General features: G+C 59.0%; 1 protein-coding gene and 1 gene segment (V, D, J or C); both read right to left on the reverse strand.

Moving 5' to 3' along the window:
* Positions 1-1,167: 1,167 nt before the first annotated feature.
* On the reverse strand, positions 1,168-3,973 carry LOC106889179. The segment is given in 3 exon segments: positions 1,168-1,213; positions 3,429-3,720; positions 3,855-3,973. Coding segments are annotated over 3 exon segments (384 nt in total).
* A 1,190-nt stretch (positions 3,974-5,163) lies between these two features.
* LOC106889181 lies at positions 5,164-27,693 on the reverse strand. Its single transcript, XM_014943968.1, has 6 exons — positions 27,623-27,693; positions 16,802-17,116; positions 12,498-12,621; positions 9,825-9,876; positions 6,297-6,443; positions 5,164-5,184 (listed from the first exon to the last, which is right to left on the reverse strand). The coding sequence occupies exons 1-6, from the start codon at positions 27,666-27,668 to the stop codon at positions 5,164-5,166; spliced, it is 705 nt and encodes a 234-aa protein (XP_014799454.1). The 5' UTR covers positions 27,669-27,693.

The following is a 27,693-nucleotide window of genomic DNA, read 5'->3' on the forward strand; positions in this document are numbered from 1 at the left end:
TATTTTACATATATAAAATATACAATATACTACGTAGGTATAACATATGGTTATATAAATATATATAATTATATATCATTTATATAATATACATATTTATGCATTTTTATATATTTCATATATATAAAATATACATGTATACAATATATATAATATATATTATAAATATCGTATATATATTTTATATGTATCATATTTATATATAAACTAAAATCCCTGGTTAGTTGCCATAAAACCATTTTTTTCCTTCTGCAAGGCAATTTTTTAAAAAATATCAAAATTTCAAAGACAAACCATCCTGTTTTCTGCCCAGTTTTGCTTTCAGACACTTTCAGACTTGTCTCAGAAAAAATACAACTAAGAATCACCCGAATGAAAATGAAGAAAAGATGTTTGGTCTTTCTGAGACCTCTGTACTCAAATGTGCAGTGACTTTGCCATTAAACATTTTCTGCTGAAGAAATTGGCAAAAGCTACATTTTTTCTCCATCTAGTAATTTGGTTCAGACTGGGATTTTTGGCCAACTTCTTTTGAAAATTACAAAGACAGACAAACAACGTTCCCGGCAGCGTTTTCAACACAATAATCTCCATTTCTGACATGACTTACCTGGACAACGGGATCTTTAAGATGCCCCTGAAAACTTTTGGTTAAGATCCCAGGGACATGCCATTTTACCCCAAAGTTGGCCGCGACTTCACCCCCGCTCGCGGCCGAGGACGGGCTGCCATTTCTCCCCACAGGACCCCATGGAGAAGTCCCTGCTCCTCACCGAGGGCGACAGACTTAGTCCTCAGGACTAAGAGTTGGAGGACTTAGACCTTAGACTAACGACTAATTTTTTTAACAAAGACAAAAATTGACTTTCTTAGAGATCTAAGACTGGGTTTCTGAAATAGACTCTCTGAGACCACAGACACATTTCCTGGCCAAATTTTAAGATCTTTCAGTCAAGAAAATACCCCCCAGTCCTCTGAGGCGTGCACCAGAGCCCTCTGAGTCCACAGGGACAAGACAGAGCCCTCAACGCCGCGTTTAATGCCCGTCCCTGAACCGCCGGCAGACCCCAGCCCAGCGCCAAGTCCGAGAAAACCCCCAAAAATCACCAAAAATCGACAAAATGTCACAATTTCGCGGTGGGGAAGGAAAGACCGAGAAGAAATCGGCTACTCACTCAGGACGGTCAACATGGTCCCGGGCCCGAATACAGCACACAGTGATACAGGGCCATGCAAAAACCTTCTGCCCCGTGGGAGGAGCAGTCTTGGGCCCCCTGGATGTGGCATGTTGGAGATGATGAGATGGAGATGCCCCAATGGATGCAGCAGGAGGGAGATGATGGGATGGAGGTGTCCCCACTGGACACAGCAGGATGGAGGTGTTCTGATGGACATGGCAGGACAGAGGTGATGGGATGGAGGTATCCCCACAGGACACAGCAGGATGGAGGTGTTCCGATGGACACAGCAGGATGGAGGTGATGGGATGGAGGTGTCCCCACAGGACACAGCAGGATGGAGGTGTTCCGATGGACACAGCAGGTTGGATGCATGGTGCTGATATGTCCCAGTGGAGGTGGCAGGGCAGTGGCAGCAGGACAGCCATATGAGGAAAACTGTATGTCCTTGCTTGAGGGGCCACGGGAAAATGGGTGGCCTTGTCACCACCATCCTTCATTGACTGCGTTGGCCAGGCTCTCCAGAGCTGTGGCTGTGCCATTGTCCATTCCAGGGACTCACTGCTGCCCAGGACCACAAGCCTTGTGCTTGTTACAAGCCCAAGGCCATGCCGGCGTTGTGGGGATGTTAATCCCAGGTGAGGAAGGGCTGGTGGAGGCTTTGGGTGCCTCTAAGACACCCTGCTGTTGCCATGCAGGTGGCTGTGGGATGCTCTGCAGGGCACTGGCCACTGTCCTGCCACCCCTCAGGCCATACTATGGCTGTGGCCAGGACAAATGGGGACCACCAGGCCATTGGAGAATAAGTGTGGGGGTAAACCTCATGAATAAACTATCCATCCTTCCTCCCAGCGCTGCCACAGGTGCTGCGGTTCCACAGGGGACCCTACCACCCTGCAGCCTGCCTCTGCTCTCCAGGGCAAAACCGGACCCCAGCACAGCCCACGTCCTTACCTGGGCAGGATTTTTGGTGCCTGGTGGGTGGCAGAGCTGGGTCAGGGTGCCCCTGGCAGGGGAGTGGAGAAGCCCTGGCTGCCGTGCCAGAGCTCAGCCCTGTGCTGGGGGGGGCACTGGACCATCCCACCGAGGGTAAATAACCACTTCCCCCCATCACACCCGGCATCTCAGCACCAGTAAAGGCACTGGTGCGGGGCTGGCTCCAGTGGTTGGGGAGTTCAGAGGCCCCCCCAAGCCCAGGGAGCCTGCCAGCTGTGAGGGAGCATCCCCACGGTGAGGGATGAGCCAGGGGGGAGGGGTTTCATTAAAGATCTATAGGGCTGGCTCCAGTGGGAGGAAGTTCAGAGCCCCCCCAAGCCCAGGGAGCCTGCCAGCTGTGAGGGAGCATCCCCATGGTGAGGGATGAGCCAGGCGGGAGGGGTTTCATTAAAGATCTATTAACTTCAAATTCCCCAGGGGAGGCCTGGCTGCTGCTTTGTAAAGCTTATTCCCACGGTGGTGGCAATCTCCTGGGGCACAGGCCACTTGGCTCGGGGCAAATCACCTCTCAGAGCCCTGGACTTCTATCGCACCAACTTAAATTGAAGTCCAAAATATGCAAATGTGGTGGTTTGTGGAAGTGGTTGTAGAAAGAGGCAGGGTCAGTGAACCTGCCCAGTCACTCGAAAATAAGTGATGCTTCGAAGATTTTTGTGGTTTGAGGCACTTTCACTTGCAGAGGTTTGGTTTTCCTCTAGGGAGGCTTATGTGTTGGTGCAAAGGCTGAAACTAGCCCAAAAAAAACCATCACTGAAATGTTCTATGCAAAGTGTTTAGCTGAATCTGATGCCATCCATTGTGGACAACCAGTTTCTGACCGTTTCACAGACTTCAATGAGGTTTTAGTCCCATTTTAGGGAGGGCAGTAAAGGGGGACAATGTTCAGCTCCAAAGTCCAGCTCCTCTCCTTGGAAGGAGGCATGAAGAAGGACTGACACCGTGCTGGACCTACCAGGCACCCCTCTGGCACCTCGGCAGAAGCAGGGGCAGGTGAGGGGCTGCTGGTCCCGGGGGGACACTAGGGATGCTACACACAATGGCATAGAGGGGACAGTCAGAGACCTGGGTCACTAAGGGATGGCTGAGCCAGTCACACCAGGCACAGCCACCTGCAGCACAGGGCAGCAAGGACAGGGCCATGGCAGGGACCTGCCCCAACCATCAAACAAGGACAGAAGAGACCCCTGACTGGCCCCTGCAGTCGCAGGAGGTTTTTGTATCACTTCCCCATTGCTCCGAGTCACCGTGGGATCATTGTAGCTGCTGTCGTAGCCACCACAGAAATAGACGGCCTCGTCCTCGGCTTGGACCCCAGTGATGGTTAACGTGCCCGTGGAGCCAGACTTGGATCCGGAGAATCGCGGAGGGATGCCCGAGGGTCTCTTGTCGTTCCAGTAGATCACAGTGACAGGGGCAGTGCCAGGGACCTTCTGCTGGTACCAGCCATAGCTGCCGCTAGCACCGGAACAGGTGATGCTGACGGTTTTTCCCACATCCACTGACAAATCGGTCGGCTGCTGAGTCAGCGCTGCCTGGACCAGGGAACCTGGAGAGGGAGAGGAGAGAGGGGAGAAGACGGGGGTCAGCCAGTGCCCCACGAGCACAGCCCTCCCCGGGCAGTGGGACAGGGACCCTGTCCCCAGAGGCCCCCGCCGGGCACAGCCAGTCTGGCCAGGGCACCTGAGACATGGGCGAGCACCGCCAGGAGGAGAGGGGTCCAGGCCATGGCGCAATCCCACCAGCTACGTGTCCCCACGCCGATGGGCCTGTCTCGCGGACCCCGACTCCCTTTTAACCCCCCGGCCGCCCGGGGCACGGCCCCTCCATGCAAATCTGAGCCCGCGCTCGGGGTCAGACCCTGCCCCCTCTTCTCTCCCCACCTCCCTGCCCGCCCAGCCCCACCACCCCAGACGCAGTGGGGCTTGTCGCTGGGCACAGAGTGGAGACAGAGTGACGTGTCCCAGCTTGGAACCCCAAAGGTGCTCGCCCAGACCCCCTGTCCCCAGTCCAGACCCCCTGTGCCCAGTCCAGGCCGAGCAGCTGCAGGGCCAAGGGCTGCGGGAGAGCCGGGCACTGGGCAGGGAATGGTAGGAGGGGGTCGGCAGCATCTGCAGCTCCAATATCCCCACCATGAGGGACTGGGGTGAGAAAATGAGCCAGTGTCCATGCCAGGGATGGAAGGAAGGGCCCTCACCCCACCTATTGCCACTGGGGTGGGTTTTTGGATTCCACACAGGCCAAACTAGGGTCTCCCATGGGGAAAGGGCTAGGGAAAGGCAGGAGCAAAGCTCCCGTTCCATCCCCCTGAGATCTTCAGCTGAGTCTTATCTGCAACCGATGACCATCTGGGACCTTAACACAGAGGGGGTGAGGGGAGCAGGGCCAGGGAAGTCAGAGTAGCCCTTGCCCTTGACTCAGTGCCACCCTGCCCTCCTGGCCCCAGCCCATGGTGCGTGGCCCTCCCTGCAACACCACGGTCCCTGGCACAGAGCTGGGGGACAAGGCCACCTGGCTGCCCGTATGGCCACTCCTGACACCTCAAATGCAGCCCCCATGGGACCAGGTTCCCGACCCACAGCCTGGCCCTATTGTACACCCTCACCTCCAGCCTGTGTCCCCTGACCCATCACACTCCTGGGGACACAGCAAATGTCACAGCTGTGATCCCTGACACAGCATCCCATGACATGGAGGGGCCATCACCTTTGTCCCCAGCAGTATCTCCAGTCCCCATGTCCCACAGGAGGACGGGGAGGGGGTCAGGGTTCTGGGCAGCCCGCTCCAATATCCCCACCATGAGGGACTGGGGTGAGAAAATGAGCCAGTGTCCATGCCAGGGATGGAAGGAAGGGCCCTCACCCCACCTATTGCCACTGGGGTGGGTTTTTGGATTCCACACAGGCCAAACTAGGGTCTCCCATGGGGAAAGGGCTAGGGAAAGGCAGGAGCAAAGCTCCCGTTCCATCCCCCTGAGATCTTCAGCTGAGTCTTATCTGCAACCGATGACCATCTGGGACCTTAACACAGAGGGGGTGAGGGGAGCAGGGCCAGGGAAGTCAGAGTAGCCCTTGCCCTTGACTCAGTGCCACCCTGCCCTCCTGGCCCCAGCCCATGGTGCGTGGCCCTCCCTGCAACACCACGGTCCCTGGCACAGAGCTGGGGGACAAGGCCACCTGGCTGCCCGTATGGCCACTCCTGACACCTCAAATGCAGCCCCCATGGGACCAGGTTCCCGACCCACAGCCTGGCCCTATTGTACACCCTCACCTCCAGCCTGTGTCCCCTGACCCATCACACTCCTGGGGACACAGCAAATGTCACAGCTGTGATCCCTGACACAGCATCCCATGACATGGAGGGGCCATCACCTTTGTCCCCAGCAGTATCTCCAGTCCCCATGTCCCACAGGAGGACGGGGAGGGGGTCAGGGTTCTGGGCAGCCCATAGCTGTCATGGGGCCATGGTGGGACATTGCCCAGGGCCAGGGGCTTCCCATGGTGGCAGCTGCTGAAGGTCTCCTGCACAGGCTGAGCATGAGCCCAACGGGCCACAACTAGGCAAACACAGCCAAGGCCGGAGAAGCCCATGGGCTCCTCTTGCAGCCCCACAGAGCAGCCCCCGGCCCACCCTGCTCTGCCCTGGCAGCTTCACACACGGCCATGGGGCTGCTGCACCCACGGGAAAACTCCCTTCCTGGGGAATGAGGACAAAGCTTCGTCCCAGCTCCCAGCCCATGGCACGTCCCACCACTCGGTGCTGGGGCTGCCATTTCATCAGGGCTGAACCCCCTGGGGAGTTGCCCCAGGGGCTCCTGGCGCAGCCGGGCTAAGAGGGCAGGGAGGCAGCCGGCAGGGCCCTGGCTGCCTGCTCTGGAGCACAGGGGACCTCGGCCCTGCTGTACGGGACAGGGACAGGGCTGCTGGGGGCAAACCCACCCCAAATGAGAGGGGACGGGCACAGACCTGGGTCACTAAGGGATGGCTGAGCTGGGACAACAAGAGCAGCCACCTGCAGCACAGGGCAGCAAGAGCAGGGCCATGGCAGGGACCTGCCCCAACCATCAAACAAGGACAGAAGAGACCCCTGACTGGCCCCTGCAGTCGCAGGAGGTTTTTGTATCACTTCCCCATTGCTCCGTGCCACTGTGGGAATATAATTGCTGCCGTCGTAGCCACCACAGAAATAGACGGCCTCGTCCTCGGCTTGGACCCCAGTGATGGTTAACGTGCCCGTGGAGCCAGACTTGGATCCGGAGAATCGCGGAGGGATGTTCGAGGGTCTGCTGCTGCTACCATAGACATGTAGCTGCTGCTGCTAAACCCGGAGCAGGTGATGGTGACGGTTTTTCCCACATCCACTGACAAATCGGTCGGCTGCTGAGTCAGCGCTGCCTGGACCAGGGAACCTGGAGAGGGAGAGGAGAGAGGGGAGAAGATGGGGGTCAGCCAGTGCCCCACGAGCACAGCCCTCCCCACGCAGTGGGACAGGGAAGGCCACAGTTGGAGGAGAACAGACTCAGATACAGTCACAGGCACATTTGGGGAGCTGAGCCCAGTCAAACACCCCCTGGGACAGAGGCAGCTCTGGCACCAGCACAAGGACACAGTCCTCAGCAGCAAGGGGCAGTAGGAAGGGCGAGAAGACCAAGCTGTGAATCTTGTAGGGACAAGGACAATAGTCTGAAGCCACGGAGTCACCACCAGTGCTCTGGGACATGAAAGGGACGACATTGACAGCCACGGCTGTGCAGGGGGACAGGACCCTGCCTCAGACCCACAGCTCTGCTCGGCCAGGAGGGAGAGGGGCTGAAAACCTTCATCTGGCTTTCAAGTCCTCACTTCCTATTCCTCATTGTCACCAGACACCAGTCCAGCTGCTGCTGCTGCTGTCCACGCCACCACAGAAATAGACGGCCTCGTCCTCGGCTTGGACCCCAGTGATGGTTAACGTGGCCGTGGAGCCAGATGCAGAACCGGAGAATCGCGGAGGGATGTTCGAGGGTCTCTGGTTGTCCTTATAGATCACAGTGACAGGGGCAGTGCCAGGGACCTTCTGCTGGTACCAGCCGCAGCTCAGCACCCGGAGGCACAGCCCAGCACCATGTCAGCTCTGGGTGCCCCAGCCAGGGATGCGGACAGATGGCAGCGAGGCCAGGGAAGGGCCTGAGGGTGATGATAGACTCAAAGCATCACTCATGCGGAGAGAGAAAGCTCAGGCTGGGATGAGTGAGGCAAAGGCAGGAGCCTCAGGAGTGTCTTATCAACATTACAAATATCTCCGAGGGGCAGGAGAGGAGATGGAGCCAGGCTCCTCTCAGAGGTGTCCACTGACGGCACGAGAGACAAGGGGCACAGGCTGAAATGCAGGATCCACTGATGGCACAAGAGACAAGGGGCACAGGCTGAAATGCAGGAAAACATGCCTAAACAGAACAAAAACTTTTTTTCTGCTGAAGGACAAGAAAACTCTAGAATGGGTTGCCCAGAGCTCTGTGACATCTCTATCCTGGGAGATCTTCAAAACCTGCCTGGACAGGCTGCGGCCAACCTGCAGCAGCCAACCCAGCTTCGAGCAGGGAGTGGGATGAGACCATCTCCAGAGGCACCTCCAGCCCCATTCTGCAGCTTTCCCCAGCCCCAGCAGCACCCTCTGGCTTTGCTGCTTTTCTGCCCTGGCTCTTCCCCTGCCAGCCCAGCCCTCGTCCCTCAAGAACTTTGCTCTTCCCAGTTCTCCAGGCTCCAGCGATGCCTCCCCACAAGCTGATCCAGAGCCCAAGGGACCAGCACTGGGCAAACTCTGCCAGAGCCAGGGCAGCCCAGGGGCTCTGCTCACAGCCATTGGGGCAGCCCCTGGCCAGCCCTGCTCTGACCCAGGGCACAGGGATCACAGCCGCCTTCAGCAGCCTCGTGCCCAGCCCAAGAACTGGGGGAAATGCCCACATCTCTACGAACGCCCATCCCTGACGCTGCCCTCCCTGGGGTGCCCAGGGCACAGAGACTCAAGGGGAAGGGGCAGGGCAATGCTGCAGAGGGGCTGCCTCCCTGCGGGCAGCACGGAGGGGACCGGCTGGAGCAGAGCATGTGTCCCAGGGCAGGAGCCACCTCGCAGGCACCTGGGCTGCTCCACTACCATGTCCAACCAGCAGCAGCCGGCAGCAACCAGAGACCCTGGGACAGCAATGGGTCTGGATCTCATATTCCCCGTGCTGGGGGTCACCAGGACCCTGACCAGCACCCGTATCCCTGCCAGCACAGAAAGAGACGGCCTCTGCCTCAGCTTGGACCTCAGGGATGGTTGACATGGCCATGGAGAATGGCACATTCCCAAGTCATGGACATCGCTTCAGCAAGTGAGAGGGGATGGGCACAGACCTGTCAGAGATGGGACAACAGATACAGCCACCTGCCGCACAGGGCAGCAAGGATAGAGCCATGGTGGGGACCTGCCCCACCATCAAAAGGGGGGCAGCAGAGAATCTTGAGTGGCCCCTGCGATGGCGGGAGGTTTTCATATCACTTCCCTATTGCTCTGTGTCACCTGAGCAGCATTGCTGCTGCTGTCCAAGCTACCACAGAAATAGACGGCCTCGTCCTCGGCTTGGACCCCAGTGATGGTTAACGTGCTCGTGGAGCCAGACAAGGATCCGGAGAATCGTGGAGGGATGCCTGAGGGTCTCTTGTCATTCCAGTAGATCACAGTGACAGGGGCAGTGCCAGGGACCTTCTGCTGGTACCAGCCAGTATAACCATAGCTGCTGTCAACCCCGGAGCAGGTGATGGTGACGGTTTTTCCCACATCCACTGACAAATCGGTCGGCTGCTGAGTCACTGCTGCCTGGACCAGGGAACCTGGAGAGGGAGAGGAGAGAGGGGAGAAGACGGGGGTCAGCCAGTGCCCCAAAAGCACAGCCCTCCCCACGCAGTGGGACAGGGACCCTGCCCCAGAGGCCCCCGCCGGGCGCAGCCAGTCTGGCCAGGGCACCTGAGACATGGGCGAGCACCGCCAGGAGGAGAGGGGTCCAGGCCATGGCGCAATCCCACCAGCTACGTGTCCCCACGCCGATGGGGCTGGGACATGCACCCTCACCCAGCTTTGACCCAGCTCCCAGCCCATGGCACATCCCCCACATCCCAACTCGGTGCTGTGCCCGCAGTTTCACCAGGGTTGAACTCCCCTGGGGGGATGCCCCGGGGGCTCCTGGTGCAGCCAGGTTGGGAGGAGGGCAGGGAGGCAGCCGGCAGGGCCCTGAGTGCCGGCTGGGGAGCACAGGGGACCTCGGCCCTGCTGTACGGGACAGGGACAGGGCTGCTGGGGGCAAACCCACCCCAAATGAGAGGGGACGGGCACAGACCTGGGTCACTAAGGGATGGCTGAGCCAGTCACACCAGCCACAGCCACCTGCAGCACAGGGCAACAACGGCAGGGAAATGGGGAAGATCTGCCCCACCATCAAACAGGGACAGCAGAGACTCCTGACCGGCCTCTGCGATGGAGGGAGGGTTTTGTGTCACTTCCCCATTGCTCTGAGTCACCATTGTAGCTGCTGTCGGAGCTACCACAGAAATAGACGGCCTCGTCCTCGGCTTGGACCCCAGTGATGGTTAACGTGGCCGTGGAGCCAGACTTGGATCCGGAGAATCGCGGAGGGATGTTCGAGGGTCTCTTGTCGTTAGTGTAGATCACAGTGACAGGGGCAGTGCCAAGGGACCTTCTGCTGGAACCAGGCATAAACACCGTTGGTTCTCCCACAGCAGATCTGCGAGGTGTTCCCCAGGGACACAGACACTGGGGTGGCTGAGCCAGACCCGTGGGAGTGCAAGGGGCCGAGGCAGGAGCTCTCCTTGCCCACCCGCAGTGCCTGAGGCTCCCATGGGCTGGCAAATTGGAGACTAGATTAGATACCAGAAAGAAATTGTTTCTTGTGTGGGCAGTGAGTGCCTGGCCCAGGTTACCCAGGGAAGTTGTGGCTGCCCCATCCCTGGAGGGGTTCAAGGCCAGGTTGAAGGGGGCTTGGAGCAACCTGGGGGGTGTCCCTGCCCAGGGCAGGGGGGGTGGAACTCAATGATCTTTAAGGTCCTTACCAACTCTAACCATCCTATGATTCTATGACTCAAATGCCCAGACATCCAGCCCCACACGCCCAGGGGCCTGCAATGCTGCAGGACCCCAAGCAACACTGAGCCTGGGCAGGAGAAGTGGGACAAAGCTTTTCCCAGGCAGCTCCGCAGGTTCAAGCTCCTGACACTGTCCCAGGCTCCTGTGCCCCACACATGATACTGGGCAGGGGGACCAAGCTCAGCCAGGGCCACATCACTGGGGACACAGTGACAACCCTGAGACATGGGACACATGCCGAAGGGCACCAGGAGGGAAACATAAAACCCCAAAGATGGTGAGAGGGTCCTTCCTGGCTGAGAGGAAGAAGATGAAACCATGCTCTTTGACACTCAAGGTCTCGATTGTGCCTCGGTGTCACAATGAGATCAGCGCTGCTGCTGTCCTCGCTGCCACAGAAATAGACGGCCTCGTCCTCGGCTTGGACCCCAGTGATGGTTAACGTGCCCGTGGAGCCAGACTTGGATCCGGAGAATCGCGGAGGGATGCCCGAGGGTCTGTTGCTGTTACTGTAGATCACAGTGACAGGGGCAGTGCCAGGGACCTTCTGCTGGTACCAGCCATAGTTGTTGCTACTCCCAGAGCAGGTGATGGAGACGGTTTTTCCCACATCCGCTGACACCTCGGTCGGCTGCTGAGTCAGCGCTGCCTGGACCAGGGAACCTGGAGAGGGAGAGGAGAGAGGGGAGAAGACGGGGGTCAGCCAGTGCCCCACGAGCACAGCCCTCCCCACGCAGTGGGACAGGGAAGGCCACAGTTGGAGGAGAACAGACTCGGATACAGTCACAGGCACATTTGGGGAGCTGAGCCCAGTCAAACACCCCCTGGGACAGAGGCAGCTCTGGCACCAGCACAAGGACACAGTCCTCAGCAGCAAGGGGCAGTAGGAAGGGCGAGAACACCAAGCTGTGAATTTTGCAGGGGCAAGGACAATGGTCTGAAGCCACGGAGTCACCACCAGTGCTCTGGGACATGAAAAGGACGACATTGACAGCCACGGCTGTGCAGGGGGACAGGACCCTGCCTCAGACCCACAGCCCCACAGCTCTGCTCAGCTGGGAGGGAGAAGGGCTGAAAACCTTCCTCCGGCTTTCAAGCCTGTGTCTCACTTCCTATTCCTTATTGTCACCAGACACCAGTCCAGCTGCTGCTGCTGCTGTCCACGCCACCACAGAAATAGACGGCCTCGTCCTCGGCTTGGACCCCAGTGATGGTTAACGTGGCCGTGGAGCCAGACTGGGATCCAGAGAATCGCGGAGGGATGCCCGAGGGTCTCTGGTTGTTTTTGTAGATCACAGTGACAGGGGCAGTGCCAGGGACCTTCTGCTGGTACCAGCCATATGCACTGTTGATCCTGGAGCAGGAGGTCCAGGTGGTTACTCTTGGGGACATTTATATTGGCGGCTGCTGAGGCCATTCCTGGAAACCCAGAGAGGGAGAAGAGAGAGGGGAGAAGATGGAGGTCAGCACGTGCCCCAGGAAAATGGGGCTCCCCGGGAAGTGGGACAGTCACAGGACTCCTCTGCCTCAGGCACATGGATGGGACACCCTGGGGCAGCCCCAAGCCCAGGCGCTCCCCGACGGGTGGCTGTAGCCAGCACCTGGACCCTCACCCTGCTCCTCGGGGCACCCCTCATCCCTGTCACTGGGACGGGGCAGCCCCAGGGAACAGCCAGCCGTGGGCACCGACTGTTTGTGACACTCTGGAGACACCCCTGCCCGTGCCCAAAATGGGGCCAGGTCCCGGCCAGCAGCCAGGGGCTGCAGGGCAAGGGGTCCCCAGTCAGTGAGAAGCTGCGTGGAGACACGATGTGTGACAGAGGGAATGGGGTTATCTCCAGCACGGCATGGGCACGAGAAAGGAGGTGGCATCAGGAGAGAGCTGCAGACCAAAGCCTGCAAAGGCAGAGCCAGAAGAGGTGGAAGTGAAAAAGGGAACCCTCTGCCTACCATCTGCAGCTCCTCCCCTCACAGGGGAAGGTGTTGCAACAAACAGGAGGGAAAAAAATAATCTCAGCATCACCGTGACCCTCACCAGCATTGCTGCTGCTGTCGTAGCCACCACAGAAATAGACGGCCTCGTCCTCGGCTTGGACCCCAGTGATGGTTAACGTGCCCGTTCCGCCAGAGGAGGATCCGGAGAATCGCGGAGGGATGTTCGAGGGTCTGCTGCTGCCACTGTAGATCACAGTGACAGGGGCAGTGCCAGGGACCTTCTGCTGGAACCAGCCATAGCTGTTGCTGCTCCCGGAGCAGGTGATGGAGACGGTTTTTCCCACATCCACTGACACCTCGGTCGGCTGCTGAGTCAGCGCTGCCTGGACCAGGGAACCTGGAGAGGGAGAGGAGAGAGGGGAGAAGACGGGGGTCAGCCAGTGCCCCACGAGCACAGCCCTCCCCACGCAGAGGGACGGGGACAGGGGCCCTGCTCCATAAGTTCCTCATGCCACACAAGGACCCAAAGCAACACACACAGAGCTCTGGGGCTCTGGACAGAGCTGCCAGAAGCAGGGACAGAGAAGGGAGGGACAGAGCTGCAGAAAGGCCCCGGTCAGGGTACGGGCACGTTATGGGGGAGCGTAACCCTGCCCAGTCCAGAGCATCCCAGCACAGAGGCAGCTCCCACAGCAAGAGGATGATGGGGCCACCAGGAGCAAGAGGCAAGGCCCCGGGGACAAGGCAATGCCATGCCTTCTGTAGGGACAGATAATAAGGGCCCCCAAGGACAGAGTCACCTCCTACATGGCATGGAACAGCTGGGATAACATTCACATCACGTCCTTGGATGGGAATAGGAGCTTGGCCCAGCCCCACAGGCCTGTTCAGCCATGAGGGAGAAGGGCAGAAACCCTCAATTTTTAACTCCTCTCTATCTCACTTCCACGTGTCCCTGTGTCACTACACCAGGATTGCTGCTGCTCTCGTAGCTACCACAGAAATAGACGGCCTCATCCTCGGCTTGGACCCCAGTGATGGTTAACGTGCCCGTGGAGCCAGACTTGGATCCGGAGAATCGCGGAGGGATGTTCGAGGGTCTGTTGCTGTTACTGTAGATCACAGTGACAGGGGCAGTGCCAGGGACCTTCTGCTGGTACCAGCCATAGTAGCTGCTACCACCGGAGCAGGTGATGGAGACGGTTTTTCCCACATCCACTGACACTGAGGGCTCCTGAGTCACTGCTGCCTGGACCAGGGAACCTGGAGAGGGAGAGGAGAGAGGGGAGAAGACGGGGGTCAGCCAGTGCCCCACGAGCACAGCCCTCCCCACGCAGTGGCACAGGGACCCTGTCCTTAAAAGCCATGATACCACCAATGAAACCAGAGCCCTGGGGCCCTGCGAGGAGAAAGGGCAGCACAAGCAGGACGGAGCTGCCAGGAGCAAGAGGCATGGACGTGGGGAAAAGGCATGGCCATGGCTTCAGTAGGGAAAGCTTGAAGTGCTCACCACCCTTGAGTCACCTCCTGCACTAGGAGGCAGAGTTGGGTGGACATTTACAGCCATGGCAAGACAGAGATGACATAAATGTGCCCAATACCCACAGCACTGTTCTAAAAGCCCCTATTTTTAACTCCTCTCTACTTCACCTCCCCATCAGTCTGTGTCACTACACCAGCATTGCTGCTGCTGTCCCAGCTACCACAGAAATAGACGGCCTCGTCCTCGGCTTGGACCCCAGTGATGGTTAACGTGGTCGTGGAGCCAGATGCAGAACCGGAGAATCGCGAAGGGATGCCCGAGGGTCTCTGGTTGTCCTTATAGATCACAGTGACAGGGGCAGTGCCAGGGACCTTCTGCTGGTACCAGCCAGTGTACCAGCTGCTGCTGCTAACTCCGGAGCAGGTGATGGTGACAGTTTTTCCCACATCCACTGACACCTCGGGCTGCTGAGTCAGCGCTGCCTGGACCAGGGAACCTGGAGAGGGAGAGGAGAGAGGGGAGAAGACGGGGGGCAGCCAGTGCCCCACGAGCACAGCCCTCCCCACGCAGCAGGACGGGGACCCTGTCCCCAGAGCCCCCAGCCGGGCGCAGCCAGTTTGGCCAGGGCCCCTGAGACATGGGCGAGCACCGCCAGGAGGAGATCCTTCCATCTCTGTGTCTCCACGCCAATGGGGCCCTGTCATGGAACCCACCTCCATTCTAAACACCCCCCCTCCATGGAAATGTGCCCCACATTGTCCTCCTGGCAGCTCCCGTCCCCCTGGAGGCCTGTCTCTGGCTCACCAAAAGCACCAAGATCACCTCAGCCGCCAGCTCCCTGGGTACCTGCTCTTTCCCCAACGCAGCCGATGAGCTCTCTGCTCAGCCAGGGCCCACCAAGCGGCCAGTCCTTGCCCAGGAGGACCATGTCCTCATTGCATCAGGGACTCCCATGCCCAGGGGACAGCCCCACCTTGCCATGTGGACACATCCACCTGCTCCAGAGCCCCCAGTTCGGCAACTGCTGGCCCCTGGGCGGCCGTGTTAGCCACACACTGCTGAGCAGCTGTGACAGAGGAGCTGGGAAAACCAGGTCCTGCTTCAAACCGGGGTGCCACAGCTCAGCCTCTGCTCAGTGCCACAGGAGAACTGCAGAGAAGTGGGATTTTGAAGGGGACTGGAAGCACATAGGGGCCAGGAGCTACCCACCAGTCAGGGTCTGCTGGGACTGCCCTGCACCAGGGGGTGACAGGCTGCACCAGGGGGTGACAGGCTGCACCAGGCTGTCCCCAGCCACTCTGCCTCCCCCGGCGACCTCAGGCCCGCGCTGTGGGGCCGCACTGACACCGTGTGGGGACAAGAAGGACGGCAGGGACAGCACGGGAGGAGCCCAGAGCACAGCCTGGCACAGGACTCTGCCCGGGCTCTCCCTCACCCCTGCCGCAGCTCCCACCAAGTCCAGAGGCACCACCAGCCCCTGCCACAGCCTTCACGGCCTCTGCGTGGGACCCTGCCCAGGGCAGCCCCTGCTCACACGGCAGAGCAGCTCACACAGGCACAGGGACCTTGGCCACCCTTGCTGTCACCAGCGGAGGGTGGGCATCAGCCCTACAATGGTAGGGAGCCCAGGGAGCAGAGCGGGAGACCCAGAGGTGATGACTGGGATTCTCCCAACTTCTCTGGGACAAAGGACCAGCCACTGGACGAGACATTTTGAGGGCAGGGGCTACCAGTCGCACCACAGGTCTGCAGTACTGAGCTGTGCCACTTCCTCCAGCACCACCGTCAGGAGAGGAGAGAGGGGAGAAGACAGGGGTCAGCCAGTGCCCCACGAGCACAGCCCTCCACAGAGAAATAAGGACCCTGTGCCCTAAGGTCCCAATGGCACAGAGGGACCACTGCCCCACAGACAGAGCTCAAGGCCTGACCCCAGGGGCCCTGCGAGGAGGTGTGGAAGAAGCAAGACGACGTGGTCATCACCAGCAAGAGGCAATGGGGCAGGCAACAAGGCAATAACTTGACATTTCCAGGAGAGGCAAGAGGTACCGATTGGCATGGGACAATCAGCAGGACATTCACGGCCATGACATGCAGAGGGGACAAAACATGCCCCAGCCCCACAGCCCTGCTCAGCCAGGAGGGAAAAGGGAAGAAAAGCTCCATTCTTAGCTCCTCTGTAGCTCACATCCCCACCTCCCCGTGTCACTACACCAGCATAGCTGCTGCTGTCGAAGCTACCACAGAAATAGACGGCCTCGTCCTCGGCTTGGACCCCAGTGATGGTTAACGTGCCCGTGGTGCCAGACTTGGATCCGGAGAATCGCGGAGGGATGCCCGAGGGTCTCTTGTCGTTATAGTAGATCACAGTGACAGGGGCAGTGCCAGGGACCTTCTGCTGGAACCAGGCAACACCACTGCCACTGCTAAGCCCGGAGCAGGTGATGGAGACGGTTTTTCCCACATCCACTGACAAATCGGTCGGCTGCTGAGTCAGCGCTGCCTGGACCAGGGAACCTGGAGAGGGAGAGGAGAGAGGGGAGAAGACGGGGGTCAGCCAGTGCCCCACGAGCACAGCCCTCCCCACGCAGTGGGACGGGGACTTTGTCACCCCCCCCAACCACTCCCTACTCTTGGAGCATCCCTCTGAGCCAGCACAGCTCCTCCAGCTGCGCTCCCCTTCCAAGCCCAACGCATGGGCTGAGTAAAACCCTGGCAGCCATGGAGCCCCACTGCCTTCACAGGGAAGGACAGAGCTGCCCTCCTGGCCCAAAGGCTCCACAATGGTCAGCAAACACACAGTGCCAGCGCCAACATCTCATTGTGAGGGCGGGAGCAACCAGCCACACCACAGGTCTGCACTGCCAGGAGCTGTGTCACTTCCTGCAGCAGCACCCTCAGGATCGACGAGAACACCGCACAGCAGAGTCACCGTCACCCCAGAGCCACCCTGTGGGGCACCTGGATGATTATCAACACTGCCCTCCTGGCACCACAGAAATAGACGGCCTCATCCTCAGCCCCACAGCCCTGCTCAGCCATGAGGGAAAAGGGCAGAAAACATAAACTTTTAGCTCCTCTGTAGCTCATGTCCCACCTCTCTGTGTCACTACACCAGCATTGCTGCCGTCGGAGCCACCACAGAAATAGACGGCCTCATCCTCAGCTTGGACCCCAGTGATGGTTAACGTGCCCGTGGAGCCAGACTTGGATCCGGAGAATCGCGGAGGGATGTTCGAGGGTCTCTTGGTGCTATCGTAGATCACAGTGACAGGGGCAGTGCCAGGGACCTTCTGCTGGTACCAGCCAACAGCACTGCTGCTGCTAAGCCCGGAGCAGGTGATGCGGACGGTTTTTCCCACATCCACTGACACCTCGGGCTGCTGAGTCAGCGCTGCCTGGACCAGGGAACCTGGAGAGGGAGAGGAGAGAGGGGAGAAGACGGGGGTCAGCCAGTGCCCCACGAGCACAGCCCTCCCCGGGCAGCGGGACGGGGACAAGGACCCTGTGTCTGAAGACTATGGTACTACAGGGAAACCCAGAGCCTGCCACAGAGGGCAAGGCCAGAACCTCAGGATCCTGCAGAGAATTGGCAGCAGCAAGAGAACAGGGAATGCCAGAGTTGGTGGAAATGGGACCTGGCCATGGTTACAGGAACATTTGAGCAGCAGAGACCTGCCCAGTCCAGAGCATCCCAGCACAGACACAGCTCCAGCAGCAAGAGGAGAATGGGGGCTCCAGCAGTAACAGGCAGTGGGACTGGGTTGAACCCACACTATGCCTTTTGTAGGGACAGTGGTAAGGGGACCCCTTTCCCAGAGGCATCTCCTGCACCCCGGGCAGTGAAAGGGAGGGTATCCACAGCCATGTGCTAGGAGATAATGGGAACTCACCTCATCCCCACAGCCACGACTCTTCTGACCTACAAGAAAGAAGGGCAGAAGACCTTACCTTGACTCCATGGTTTGTCTCTCACTTCCCTGTTACTCGGTGCCTCCATCACACTGACCAGCATCACTGCTGCTGTCGCAGGCACCACAGAAATAGACGGCCTCGTCCTCGGCTTGGACCCCAGTGATGGTTAACGTGCCCGTGGAGCCAGATGTGGATCCGGAGAATCGCGGAGGGATGCCCGAGGGTCTGCTGCTGCTACCATAGATCACAGTGACAGGGGCAGTGCCAGGGACCTTCTGCTGGTACCAGCCATAGTAGCTGTAGCTGCTCCCGGAGCAGGTGATGGAGACGGTTTTTCCCACATCCACTGACACCTCGGTCGGCTGCTGAGTCAGCGCTGCCTGGACCAGGGAACCTGGAGAGGGAGAGGAGAGAGGGGAGAAGACGAGGGTCAGCCAGTGCCCCACGAGCACAGCCCTCCCCACGCAGAGGGACGGGGACAGGGGCCCTGCTCCATAAGTTCCTCATGCCACACAAGGACCCAAAGCAACACACACAGAGCTCTGGGGCTCTGGACAGAGCTGCCAGAAGCAGGGACAGAGAAGGGAGGGACAGAGCTGCAGAAAGGCCCCGGTCAGGGTACGGGCACGTTATGGGGGAGCGTAACCCTGCCCAGTCCAGAGCATCCCAGCACAGAGGCAGCTCCCACAGCAAGAGGATGATGGGGCCACCAGGAGCAAGAGGCGAGGCCTCAGGGACAAGGCAATGCCATGCCTCCTGCACAGCAGCTGCTGCCGTCGTAGCTACCACAGAAATAGACGGCCTCGTCCTCGGCTTGGACCCCAGTGATGGTTAACGTGCCCGTGGAGCCAGACTTGGATCCGGAGAATCGCGGAGGGATGTTCGAGGGTCTGTTGGTGTTACTGTAGATCACAGTGACAGGGGCAGTGCCAGGGACCTTCTGCTGGTACCAGCCAACATCACTGCTGCTGTAAAGCCCGGAGCAGGTGATGGTGACAATTTTTCCCACATCCACTGACACCTCGGTCGGCTGCTGAGTCAGCGCTGCCTGGACCAGGGAACCTGGAGAGGGAGAGGAGAGAGGGGAGAAGATGGGATCAGCCACAGGATGAGACATTTTGAGGACAAGAGCAACCAGTTGTACCACAGCTCTGCAGTACCTGAGCTATGTCACTTCCTCCAGAATCACTCTCAGTGTCGCTGCTACCCATCCATGGCTACCCTGTGAGGTACCTGGATGACACCAGCACTGCTGTCATCGCCACCACAGAAATAGACGGCCTCGTCCTCGGCTTGGACCCCAGTGATGGTTAACGTGGCCGTGGAGCCAGATGCAGAACCGGAGAATCGCGGAGGGATGTTCGAGGGTCTGTTGGTGCTATCGTAGATCACAGTGACAGGGGCAGTGCCAGGGACCTTCTGCTGGTACCAGCCAACACCATAGCTGCTGCTGCTGTAAAGCCCAGAGCAGGTGATGCGGACGGTTTTTCCCACATCCACTGACACCCAGGGCTCCTGAGTCAGCGCTGCCTGGACCAGGGAACCTGGAGAGGGAGAGGAGAGAGGGGAGAAGACGGGGGTCAGCCAGTGCCCCACGAGCACAGCCCTCCCCACGCAGTGGCACAGGGACCCTGTCCTTAAAGGCCATGATACCACCAATGAAACCAGAGCCCTGGGGCCCTGCGAGGAGAAAGGACAGCACAAGCAGGACGGAGCTGCCAGGAGCAAGAGGCAGGGAGGTGGGGAAAAGGCATGGCCATGGCTTCAGCAGGGAAAGCTCGAAGTGCTCACCACCCTTGAGTCACCTCCTGTCTCCTGCACTAGGAGACAGAGTTGGGTGAACATTTACAGCCATGGCAAGACAGAGATGACAAAATGTGCCCAATACCCACAGCACTGTTCTAAAAGCCCCTATTTTTAACTCCTCTCTACTTCACCTCCCCATCAGCCTGTGTCACTACACCAGCACCGCTGCTGCTGTCGTAGCTACCACAGAAATAGACGGCCTCGTCCTCGGCTTGGACCCCAGTGATGGTTAACATGGCCGTTCCACCAGAGGAGGATCCGGAGAATCGCGAAGGGATGCCAGAGCATCTCTTGGTGTTATCGTAGATCACAGTGACAGGGGCAGTGCCAGGGACCTTCTGCTGGAACCAGCCATAGTTGCCGTTGCTACTCCCAGAGCAGGTGATGGTGACAGCTTTTCCCACATCCACTGACACCTCGGGCTGCTGAGTCAGCGCTGCCTGGACCAGGGAACCTGGAGAGGGAGAGGAGAGAGGGGAGAAGACAGGGATCAGCCAGTGCCCCACGAGCACAGCCCTCCCCGGGCAGTGGGATGGGAAAGGCCACAGCCAGAAGAGAACAGACTCGGACACAGTCACAAGTAAATCTGGGGAATCTGGTCCCAGCCCAACACATGCCAGCAAGGAGGCAGCCCTGGCAGCAGCAGGAGGATGTGGTTGTCAGTAGCAGGAGGCAGAGGGGTGGGTGACAAGGCCACACTGTGACATTTTATAGGGATGAGGACAATGCCCCTCAGGAAGAGGGGAGACAAAGTAAAACTGCACCTCTCTGGGACATGAAAGGGAGGACATTGGTAGCCACAGCCATGCAGGGGGGACAGAAATCCACCTCAGCCCCACCACAGACTGCCAGGAGGGAGAAGGGATGGAAACCATCCTCTGATTTTAGGATTTCTGTCTCACTTTTGATTAGTCATTGTCACCAGACACCATAGCTGCCGCTGCTGTCGTCGCCACCACAGAAATAGACGGCCTCGTCCTCGGCTTGGGCCCCAGTGATGGTTAACGTGCCCGTGGAGCCAGATGTGGATCCGGAGAATCGCGGAGGGATGTTCGAGGGTCTGTTGTTGTTGTTGTAGATCACAGTGACAGGGGCAGTGCCAGGGACCTTCTGCTGGAACCAGCCATAGCTGCCGCTACCACCGGAGCAGGTGATGGAGACGGTTTTTCCCACATCCACTGACACCTCGGGCTGCTGAGTCAGCGCTGCCTGGACCAGGGAACCTGGAGAGGGAGAGGAGAGAGGGGAGAAGACGGGGGTCAGCCAGTGCCCCACGAGCACAGCCCTCCCCACGCAGTGGGACAGGGAAGGCCACAGTCGGAGGAGAACAGACTCGGATACAGTCACAGGCACATTTGGGGAGCTGAGCCCAGTCAAACACCCCCTGGGACAGAGGCAGCTCTGGCACCAGCACAAGGACACAGTCCTCAGCAGCAAGGGGCAGTAGGAAGGGCGAGAACACCAAGCTGTGAATTTTGCAGGGGCAAGGACAATGGTCTGAAGCCACGGAGTCACCACCAGTGCTCTGGGACATGAAAAGGACGACATTGACAGCCACGGCTGTGCAGGGGGACAGGACCCTGCCTCAGACCCACAGCTCTGCTCGGCCAGGAGGGAGAGGGGCTGAAAACCTTCCCCTGGCTTTTGAGTCTGTGTCTCATTTCCAATGTCAATGACACTCACTGTCGCCAGACACCATAGTTGCTGCTGCTGTCCCTGCTACCACAGAAATAGACGGCCTCGTCCTCGGCTTGGACCCCAGTGATGGTTAACGTGGCCGTGGAGCCAGATGCAGAACCGGAGAATCGCGGAGGGATGTTCGAGGGTCTGTTGGTGCTATCGTAGATCACAGTGACAGGGGCAGTGCCAGGGACCTTCTGCTGGTACCAGCCAACACCATAGCTGCTGCTGCTGTAAAGCCCAGAGCAGGTGATGCGGACGGTTTTTCCCACATCCACTGACACCCAGGGCTCCTGAGTCAGCGCTGCCTGGACCAGGGAACCTGGAGAGGGAGAGGAGAGAGGGGAGAAGACGGGGGTCAGCCAGTGCCCCACGAGCACAGCCCTCCCCACGCAGTGGAACAGGGAAGGCCACAGTCGGAGGAGAACAGACTCGGACACAGTCACAAGTAAATCTGGGGAACCTGGTCCCAGCCCAACACATGCCAGCAAGGAGGCAGCCCTGGCAGCAGCAGGAGGATGTGGTTGTCTGTAGCAGGATGCAGAGAGGTGGGTGACAAGGCCACACTGTGACATTTTATAGGGATGAGGACAATGCCCCTCAGGAAGAGGGGAGACAAAGTAAAACTGCACCTCTCTGGGACATGAAAGGGAGGACATTGGTAGCCACGGCAGTGCAGAGGGGACAGGAACCCACCTCAGCCCCACCACAGACAGCCGGGAGGGAGAAGGGATGGAAACCATCCTCTGATTTTAGGATTTCTGTCTCACTTTTGATTAGTCATTGTCACCAGACACCATAGCTGCCGCTGCTGTCGTCGCCACCACAGAAATAGACGGCCTCGTCCTCGGCTTGGACCCCAGTGATGGTTAACGTGCCCGTGGAGCCAGACTTGGATCCAGAGAATCGCGGAGGGATGCCCGAGGGTCTGTTGTTGTTGTTGTAGATCACAGTGACAGGGGCAGTGCCAGGGACCTTCTGCTGGAACCAGCCATAGCTGCCGCTACCACCGGAGCAGGTGATGGTGACGGTTTTTCCCACATCCACTGACACCTCGGGCTGCTGAGTCAGCGCTGCCTGGACCAGGGAACCTGGAGAGGGAGAGGAGAGAGGGGAGAAGATGGGGGTCAGCCAGTGCCCCACAAGCACAGCCCTCCCCACGCAGTGGGACGGGGACAGGGGCCCTGCTCCATAAGTTCCTCATGCCACACAAGGACCCAAAGCAACACACACAGAGCTCTGGGGCTCTGGACAGAGCTGCCAGAAGCAGGGACAGAGAAGGGAGGGACAGAGCTGCAGAAAGGCCCCGGTCAGGGTACGGGCACGTTATGGGGGAGCGTAACCCTGCCCAGTCCAGAGCATCCCAGCACAGAGGCAGCTCCCACAGCAAGAGGATGATGGGGCCACCAGGAGCAAGAGGCGAGCTCCCAGGGACAAGGCAATGCCATGCCTTCTGTAGGGACAGATAATAAGGGCCCCCAAGGACAGAGTCACCTCCTACATGGCATGGAACAGCTGGGATAACATTCATATCACGTCCTTGGATGGGAATAGGAGCTTGGCCCAGCCCCACAGGCCTGTTCAGCCATGAGGGAGAAGGGCAGAAACCCTCAGTTTTTAACTCCTCTCTATCTCACTTCCACATGTCCCTGTGTCACTACACCAGCATTGCTGCTGTTGCTCTCGTAGCCACCACAGAAATAGACGGCCTCGTCCTCGGCTTGGACCCCAGTGATGGTTAACGTGCCCGTGGAGCCAGACTTGGATCCGGAGAATCGTGGAGGGATGTTCGAGGGTCTGTTGGTGTTAGCATAGATCACAGTGACAGGGGCAGTGCCAGGGACCTTCTGCTGGAACCAGCCATAGTAGCCGGTGCTACTTCCAGAGCAGGTGATCTGGATGGTTTGTCCAAAGTTCTCTGACACTGAGGGCCCCCGAGTCAGCGCTGCCTGGACCAGGGAACCTGGAGAGGGAGAGGAGAGAGCAGAGAAGATGGGGGTCAGTATTTACCTCACAGAGAGAGTCTGTTGGTGCTACTACGGATCACAGTGACAGGGCCAGTGCCAGGGACCTTCTGCTGGAACCAGCCATACTCATAGCTGCTCCCGGAGCAGGTGATGCGGATGGTTTGTTCCACGTTGGCTGACGCCGAGGGCTGCTGAGTCAGCACTGCCTGGACCAGAGAACCTGGAGAGGAGAGAGAGGAGAAGACAGGGATCAGCCAGTGCCCCACGAGCACAGCTCTCCACAGAGAAATAGGGACCCTCTGCCCTAAGGTCCCAACGGCACAGAGGGACCACTGCCCCACAGACAGAGCCCAAGGCCTGACCCCAGGGGCCCTGCGAGGAGGCGTGGAAGAAGCAAGACAACGTGGTCATCACCAGCAAGAGGCAATGGGGCAGGCAACAAGGCAATAACTTGACATTTCCAGGAGAGGCAAGAGGTGTCCACAGCTCCAGAGCCACCGCCCGATTGGCATGGGACAATCAGCAGGACATTCACGGCCATGACATGCAGAGGGGACAAAACATGCCCCAGCCCCACAGCCCTGCTCAGCCAGGAGGGAAAAGGGAAGAAAAGCTCCATTCTTAGCTCCTCTGTAGCTCACATCCCCACCTCCCCGTGTCACTACACCAGCATAGCTGCTGCTGTCCCTGCTACCACAGAAATAGACGGCCTCGTCCTCGGCTTGGACCCCAGTGATGGTTAACGTGCCCGTGGAGCCAGAGTAGGATCCGGAAAATCGTGAAGGGATGCCTGAGGGTCTCTTGTCATTCCGGTAGATCACAGTGACAGGGCCAGTGCCAGGGACCTTCTGCTGGTACCAGCCATACCAGCTGCTGCTATCAAGCCCAGAGCAGGTGATGGTGACGGTTTTTCCCACATACACTGACACCTCGGTCGGCTGCTGAGTCACTGCTGCCTGGACCAGGGAACCTGGAGAGGGAGAGGAGAGAGGGGAGAAGATGGGGGTCAGCCAGTGCCCCACGAGCACAGCCCTCCCCACGCAGCGGGACAGGAAAGGCCACAGTCAGAGGGGAATGGAAGCAACCACAGTCAGAGGCATATCTGGGGAGCAGGTGCCAACTCAACACATCCCAACACAGAGGCAGCTCCAGCAGCAACAGGAGGATATGGTCATCAGTAACAGGAGGTAGGGGGACAGAAGAGAAGGCCAAACCATGATTTTTATAAGGATAGGAACGATGGTCACCTGCCATGGAGATATTTCCAATGCTCTAGCACACAAAGAGGAGGACATGCGCAGCCAGGGCCATGCAGGGGGGACACAAACCTGCCTCAGCCCCACCACTCGGTTCTGTGCCCGCAGTTTCACCAGGGTTGAACTCCCCTGGGGGGTTGCCCCGGGGGCTCCTGGTGCAGCCAGGTTGGGAGGAGGGCAGGGAGGCAGCTGGCAGGGCCCTGGGTGCCGGGTGGGGAGCACAGGGGACCTCAGCCCTGCTGTACGGGACAGGGACAGGGCTGCTGGGGGCAAACCCACCCCAAATGAGAGGGGACGGGCACAGACCTGGGTCACTAAGGGATGGCTGAGCCAGTCACACCAGCCACAGCCACCTGCAGCACAGGGCAGCAATGGCAGGGAAATGGGGAAGATCTGCCCCACCATCAAACAGGGACGGCAGAGACTCCTGACCGGCCTCTGCGATGGAGGGAGGGTTTTGTGTCACTTCCCCATTGCTCTGAGTCACCATTGTAGCTGCTGTCGGAGCTACCACAGAAATAGACGGCCTCGTCCTCGGCTTGGACCCCAGTGATGGTTAACGTGCCCGTGTATCCAAACACAGAACCAGAGACACATCAAGGAATGCCCGAGGGTCTCTTGTCGTTCAAGTAGATCACAGTGACAGGGCCAGTGCCAGGGACCTTCTGCTGGTACCAGCCAACAGCATAACTGCTGCTAACCCCGGAGCAGGTGATGGTGACGGTTTTTCCCACATCCACTGACACCTCGGGCTGCTGAGTCACTGCTGCCTGGACCAGGGAACCTGGAGAGGGAGAGGAGAGAGGGGAGGAGACGGGGGTCAGCCACTGCCCCACGAGCACAGCCCTCCCCACGCAGTGGCACAGGGACCCTGTCCCCAGAGGCCCCCGCCGGGCGCAGCCAGTCTGGCCAGGGCACCTGAGACATGGGCGAGCACCGCCAGGAGCACAATAGCCCAACCTGTGAATTTTGCAGGGACAAGGACAATGGTCCAAAGCCACAGAGTCACACCAGTGCTCTGGGACATGAAAGGGACAACATTCACAGCCACGGCTGTGCAAGGGGGACAAGACCCTGCCTCAGACCCACAGCCCCACAGCTCTGCTCAGGCAGGAGGGAGAGGGGCTGAAAACCTTCATCTAGCTTTCAAGTCCGTGTCTCATTTCCAATGTCAGTGACACTCACTGTCTCCAGACACCATAGCTGCTGCTGCTGTCCCTGCTACCACAGAAATAGACGGCCTCGTCCTCAGCTTGGACCCCAGTGATGGTTAACGTGCCCGTGGAGCCAGACTTGGATCCGGAGAATCGCGGAGGGATGTTCGAGGGTCTGTTGTTGTTGTTGTAGATCACAGTGACAGGGGCAGTGCCAGGGACCTTCTGCTGGTACCAGCCATAGTACCTACCACCACCGGAGCAGGTGATGGTGACGGTTTTTCCCACATCCACTGACACCTCGGGCTGCTGAGTCAGCGCTGCCTGGACCAGGGAACCTGGAGAGGGAGAGGAGAGAGGGGAGAAGACGGGGGTCAGCCAGTGCCCCACGAGCACAGCCCTCCCCACGCAGCGGGATGGGGACAGGGGCCCTGCTCCATAAGTTCCTCATGCCACACAAGGACCCAAAGCAACACACACAGAGCTCTGGGGCTCTGGACAGAGCTGCCAGAAGCAGGGACAGAGAAGGGAGGGACAGAGCTGCAGAACGGCCCCGGTCAGGGTACGGGCACGTTATGGGGGAGCGTAACCCTGCCCAGTCCAGAGCATCCCAGCACAGAGGCAGCTCCCACAGCAAGAGGATGATGGGGCCACCAGGAGCAAGAGGCAAGCCCTCAGGGACAAGGCAATGCCATGCCTCCTGCACAGCATGGACCAGGGTGAGAACATTCACAGTCAAGTCCTTGGACAGGAGCAGAATGTTGCCCCAGCCCCACAGCGCTGCTCAGCCATAAGGGAGAACAGCAGAATTTCCCCATTTTTAACTCCTCTCTATCTCACTTCCACATGTCCCTGTGTCACTACACCAGCATCACTGCTGCTGTCCCAGCCACCACAGAAATAGACGGCCTCGTCCTCGGCTTGGACCCCAGTGATGGTTAACGTGCCCGTGGTGCCAGACTTGGATCCGGAGAATCGCGGAGGGATGCCCGAGGGTCTCTTGGTGCTTTCATAGATCACAGTGACAGGGGCAGTGCCAGGGACCTTCTGCTGGTACCAGCCAACATAATCACTGCTGCTGCTGCTAACCCCGGAGCAGGTGATGCGGACGGTTTGTCCCACGTTGGCTGACACCGAGGGCAGCTGTTCCAGCGCTGCCTGGACCAGGGAACCTGGAGAGGGAGAGGAGAGAGGGGAGAAGACGGGGGTCAGCCAGTGCCCCACGAGCACAGCCCTCCCCACGCAGCGGGATGGGGACAGGGGCCCTGCTCCATAAGTTCCTCATGCCACACAAGGACCCAAAGCAACACACACAGAGCTCTGGGGCTCTGGACAGAGCTGCCAGAAGCAGGGACAGAGAAGGGAGGGACAGAGCTGCAGAACGGCCCCGGTCAGGGTACGGGCACGTTATGGGGGAGCGTAACCCTGCCCAGTCCAGAGCATCCCAGCACAGAGGCAGCTCCCACAGCAAGAGGATGATGGGGCCACCAGGAGCAAGAGGCAAGCCCTCAGGGACAAGGCAATGCCATGCCTCCTGCACAGCATGGACCAGGGTGAGAACATTCACAGTCAAGTCCTTGGACAGGAGCAGAATGTTGCCCCAGCCCCACAGCGCTGCTCAGCCATAAGGGAGAACAGCAGAATTTCCCCATTTTTAACTCCTCTCTATCTCACTTCCACATGTCCCTGTGTCACTACACCAGCATCACTGCTGCTGTCCCAGCCACCACAGAAATAGACGGCCTCGTCCTCGGCTTGGACCCCAGTGATGGTTAACGTGCCCGTGGTGCCAGACTTGGATCCGGAGAATCGCGGAGGGATGCCCGAGGGTCTCTTGGTGCTTTCATAGATCACAGTGACAGGGGCAGTGCCAGGGACCTTCTGCTGGTACCAGCCAACATAATCACTGCTGCTGCTGCTAACCCCGGAGCAGGTGATGCGGACGGTTTGTCCCACGTTGGCTGACACCGAGGGCAGCTGTTCCAGCGCTGCCTGGACCAGGGAACCTGGAGAGGGAGAGGAGAGAGGGGAGAAGACGGGGGTCAGCCAGTGCCCCACGAGCACAGCCCTCCCCACGCAGTGGGACAGGGACCCTGTCCCCAGAGGCCCCCGCCGGGCGCAGCCAGTCTGGCCAGGGCACCTGAGACATGGGCGAGCACCGCCAGGAGGAGAGGGGTCCAGGCCATGGCGCAATCCCACCAGCTACGTGTC

Source organism: Calidris pugnax, unplaced genomic scaffold, assembly GCF_001431845.1.
Source record: "Calidris pugnax isolate Ruff unplaced genomic scaffold, ASM143184v1 scaffold138, whole genome shotgun sequence".
In the NCBI taxonomy this organism is placed as follows: Eukaryota; Metazoa; Chordata; class Aves; order Charadriiformes; family Scolopacidae; genus Calidris; species Calidris pugnax.